A 4,751-nucleotide genomic window follows, 5' to 3' on the forward strand; every position below is an offset into this window, starting at 1 on the left:
TACTTTTCCTAAATTTACCAAATGGTACATCATAGTATTACCATATCCTGTCAGGATGAAGGTGAATTCACGACTTCTTTGGCGTGTGTATCTCTTGTCATGTACATATATAGGCATTCTGGTCGGCGTACGAAGCGCTCGAACTCCAATGGGAGATCTTTACTTTCAGGTTCATGCGGCCAATGTCGGTAAGGCCTTCTTCCTCGTAGCTACCCAAACCACACCTTCTGAAAGGTCTGCTTCACTTCCCTCGACAAACGAAGATGTACCAGCCCAACCTCTATAGAGTACGTTTGTACTCACTATAAATAAGGATAGAGATAAGTCACATGTTGGGGTGTACGTACACGTTTTCAATGTGCGCGAGTGCTTGTGAGGGGATTGACCTGATGACGATCGACCGGTTAGTAGGGTAGCTTGGCGAAGAGTTTCAAAGCCAGATGTTCAGCTTGAGAGGGAGACAGGAGAACAATAGATNNTCGATATATATGTATAGATATGTATGTAGATACACATACATATGTATACATATCTGTATATAGCCTGCGTAGAAAGTGGTTACAGTTACTGGCGGAAGGATGTCACTCTGTATGATGCCAGGGGAGTTGAAATGGACGTCCTTTGCATGCAGAGTTTCTCAGATAATGTACGAGATAGATAGGAGAAGGCTGTCGTGAATCAGAGCATCCAGGGACGTGGGGTTTGTAGAGAAGATTCTTCTCTAAGGCTATCTAAGTTTATGACCTGTCCTACCATCTACAAAAGATATTCTTGAAAAGTACTATATTTGTTATCAAGATTGAAAGGGGCCTTCTTTGTTCGTAAAGTTGCTGAATGGCATGTGTCTTGAGTTATGGCTGAGGTGAACGACTCTTAAAGAAGGACTGCATAGTCTATCACGCGGGGACAGCCGAATGACTTTAACTGGAATTGCTGAGTGCATTCAAAGGTTGCGTAGTGTTAGTGTTGTGCGGCTTTCGATATTTTTGCTCGTCTGCTCGAATCTATCACGTGGTCGAAACATGTTTCTGTGAAGACATATAGAAACCTAGAACTGCTTTTCTCACGCGTCTATACATATCTATCTGCCCATCTGTCTAGCTCTTTATCCATGTTGTTGAGAAGGTAGAGAGACATCTGTAAGCTATACAGTTGTACATGCATTTGGTCGGCCTGTTGACGTGAGACGAATCTATCGCGCCAGAACGAAGCCTTCGCTCCGTTCGCTTCACATCCTTACAACAGCTTCGGCATGTTTGTCCTCTCTCCATTGGTGTGGGTATCTCTGTCTGTCTTCTTTTCTCCAGGAGACAGCCGTGCACTTCTTCTCTACCCAGATGGGACCTATGTACCTTTGTCGAAAGATCACAAGCCAAGCGATGAAGAGGAGAGGAGACGTATTGAAGCAGCGGGAGGCTCCGTCGTTAAGAAAGCAAGTGGCGTAGCTCGGATCGATGGCCGCCTTGCGGTGTCCCGGGCTTTTGGTGACTTTGTACGTCACGCACATGTACTTTATGGGTCTATCGAACCATCATCAACCACCTGCATACATATGTACATCCCTGCATACAGGTCTTCTCAGCATCTTACGACTATTCTTCCTATGCTCATACACACCTAGCTAAGGCGATGTTCTCTATATTGCCGGAGCATCACCATCGTCTTCCTTCATGTGTATTTCTCCATTTGTCGAATGATGTGTTTTCTATGTCGGGCTTGGTGAGACAACTGCACACCCACGCACGGAAAGCGAAGAAGAATCGCCGGTCCACAACAGAAGGAGGTCAGAGGTCAGAGATGCGAGATCATACATTCTGCTTTATCTTAAGAGATAGACCTTTGCATAAGGGATGGTTGCTCTGTATCGGGTGACACACTAGATAAACTGAAGGTTGTAGAGGGAGTAAGACAAGGACTTGCTTCAGGAGAGGGAGAAATGAAAGGATCAGTCTCATTTTCTTCCTGCACACGAGAAAAGGGAGAAGAGAACACGTACAGGAAGCAACGAAGAATGACGGGGCAGGTGATGCCGTTATGAAGGAGAGAATACATTTTTGTCGTCTTGATGTCTGCGATAGTGGTTATGGGGGAGGAATGCATGCAGTGTTATCTCGAGATGAGACTGATGAAGAGAAGGGGATTTATGCATTGACCCCATTTCTCTATCCCCTTCTCGTCTTTGCGCTTCTCTTCTCTTCTCTCTTCGCGTATATACTTCTTGTGCATGTAGCGTAGTTTTCGAAGTTCAAATGGGCCGTTCAAAGAGAGTGACGATCTTAATGTTGTTTAGACTCTTGTACTGTACTACTCTCCTCTATTTAATTGTATGTATCTACCTACGCCTGTACGTATCGATCTGTAATCCATCTATCCATCTATTTAATGTTTTTCTTCTTCACTTTCTACGCAGTCCATGAAGCAGGAGGACAGTTTGCCGCCGGAGGCTCAGCGTGTGGTGGCTGTGCCTGATGTGGTCGAGGTAGTTGCTCTTCCTGGAGATATTCTTCTTCTCGCCTGCGATGGTGAGAGCTGTGTTCCTTTTTATGAGCCCTTTCTCTTCATCATTCGCCTCTCTCCGTTCTACTCTACTACGGTTCATCTGTCCTGTCCTCGTACCTCTTCATTCTTGTAACGGAGCTGTAACCCCGTTAGGAGCAGGGAGTCTTCATTTTTTTCTTCCCCTCTCTTTCTTTCAAACCAGCGCAGGCAATCTTTCGGAAAAGATTGCTCTCCAGCCCAGCAGACGTTGCACGCTGTCTCGCTCTTTCGTTCCAGGTCTCTCCTCTCTCCTCATGCCTCTCTTTCCCGCTGCGGCCGTACTTCACTGAGCTCTCTGGCGACCATTTCTTCACTACTCACTCCACCCGTAAACCTCTACCTTTCCTTCTTCCCCTGTATAGATAGAGAGCGATAGATGTATAGGTAGATAGACCTGTAGAAGTGTATATACATGGGGTGACGCTTCACCTACTGCACATGTGTATAGATATGAATCAAAACCGAGCAGATGATGTCGTTAACCGCGTATCATCTATAACCCATACACACGTACATGATCATACACATGTGCATACGTATTCATACATACACACGGATGTATGGATATTGTATAGGGGAGAAAGAGTGAGCATGAGATGAGAAGTCTCTGTCTTTGTGTGTATAGAGTCTTCCTTGGTGGTGTTTGTTTTCTGTTTCTTCTGTGTAGGCTTATTTGAGGCTAAGGGAATGGACTGGGACTTTGTCGCGAATCTGCTCCATCAAAGTCTTCATGAGAATGCCGGTGATATCGCGGCAGCTGCCTTTCAGCTACTAAGCACAGCATTCGCACGTGGTAAGGTCACTCAAAAAAAGAGTAAAGAAGATCGACAGATAGCTGCTCTTGTTCAAATTCTTTTCATTGCAACTCTTCTCATCAGATTCACAGATCTCTTCATTGGCTAGAGGAGGACGTCACTGTCACAGCGAATGCGTAGGTGCAAAGTATATATATATATATATGTCGGGACAGTGAGTATAAGTTGTATGTATTTAGGTAAAGGCACTATGATGAGGTTGTCTAAGTATGTTCGTATATACGTCTATATACAGATGGGTGTATCAAGACGGAGAGAAGAGGGTATGTGTATACATGTCTATGTTTGTGCACGAGATTCTCATCATGTGACTTCCAAGAGCAGATTAAGGATCCATCCATCTATGTCATACATGACACATGCGAGGTGGTCGATGGAGATGGAGCACCTAGTGAAGGTGCTTGTTATGTAGGAGAGAGGTCGGAGAGGTCCAAGAGACACTTGTCTGTCCTTCGTGTATCTATTTATCTTTCTTTTCATTATTGTCTTCTTCAGGAGTCGAAGATAGTAGTGAGGTAAGAGACTAGCCCACTTCTNNTTCTTTTCATTATTGTCTTCTTCTCTTCTTCACTGTATCTTCTTTCTCTCATAAAATATTCCTTCGTCCCAGGTTCTGGAGATAATGTAAGCCTTGTCCTAACAAGACTGCAAAGTACCAAGTTCTCCGAGTATACAGTCAGGAGATTTGATCTCGTGAATAACGGTAAGCCTCCCTTTCTTAAGAAAGATGCCTTTCCACATCGTTATCTTCTCGACTCTCTCTCTCTTTGCCGTTCTTCCTCATCTTTCATTCGGTGCTTTCTCGGAAGAACAGTCTTCTCTTTTGTCTTCACTTCACAGACCACGGACTTCCCCTGTCGTATTTGTTAGAGAGACTCACTCAGCCATCCACCTAACTGCCTGATTATCTATCTGGCCTCCACTCGAACTCTTCTTCGTGCTGTTGCTTATCGCCGGATCTTCGGGACTATCTTTGTATATCAAGCAGAGTGCTGCTGTGGGGGATTCTATATCGAGATGTAGATCGAGTAGAATCATATCATGTCTGTCTGTAGATTACGACTACGATCTTGACAACGAAGTAGTGTGGTTGGATAGATGACTGTAACTGTATGCAAGTTCGGTATTTGCCTATTCCTTGATGACGAGGCATTGCGAAGGTCTCAACGTAATCTGGTTTGAAGGCATGATCTTCTCATTCAGTCGTGCGTAGGAATAGGAAAGGGTTGATAGTATTAGATAGGGAGTATGAGTCTATATACATATCAAGTGTAGAGCGGAGTGCTTTTCGTATTGATATGCAGACTTAGGGGGGATGGCGAATGAGGTGGAAGCATCGACTTTTCATAGTCTCTGACGTCGACACTTTCGATTCATTCGCCTCATATGGACGTGTCA

The 4,751-nt window shown here is 44.6% G+C and overlaps 1 protein-coding gene across 1 annotated transcript in view; it reads left to right on the top strand.

Moving 5' to 3' along the window:
• Positions 1-4,751, top strand: part of CSUI_004091 (protein phosphatase 2c domain-containing protein) — a 13,477-nt gene that overhangs the window by 4,996 nt on the left and 3,730 nt on the right. Inside the window, exons 5-9 of the mRNA XM_068064286.1 lie at positions 114-188; positions 1,308-1,492; positions 2,411-2,522; positions 3,206-3,331; positions 3,964-4,056. Coding sequence (XP_067923732.1) covers positions 114-188; positions 1,308-1,492; positions 2,411-2,522; positions 3,206-3,331; positions 3,964-4,056 — 591 coding nt within the window. The remainder of the gene's footprint in view (positions 1-113; positions 189-1,307; positions 1,493-2,410; positions 2,523-3,205; positions 3,332-3,963; positions 4,057-4,751) is intronic.

The sequence above is a fragment of the Cystoisospora suis genome (assembly GCF_002600585.1).
Source record: "Cystoisospora suis strain Wien I chromosome Unknown contig_1848, whole genome shotgun sequence".
Taxonomy (NCBI): domain Eukaryota; phylum Apicomplexa; class Conoidasida; order Eucoccidiorida; family Sarcocystidae; genus Cystoisospora; species Cystoisospora suis.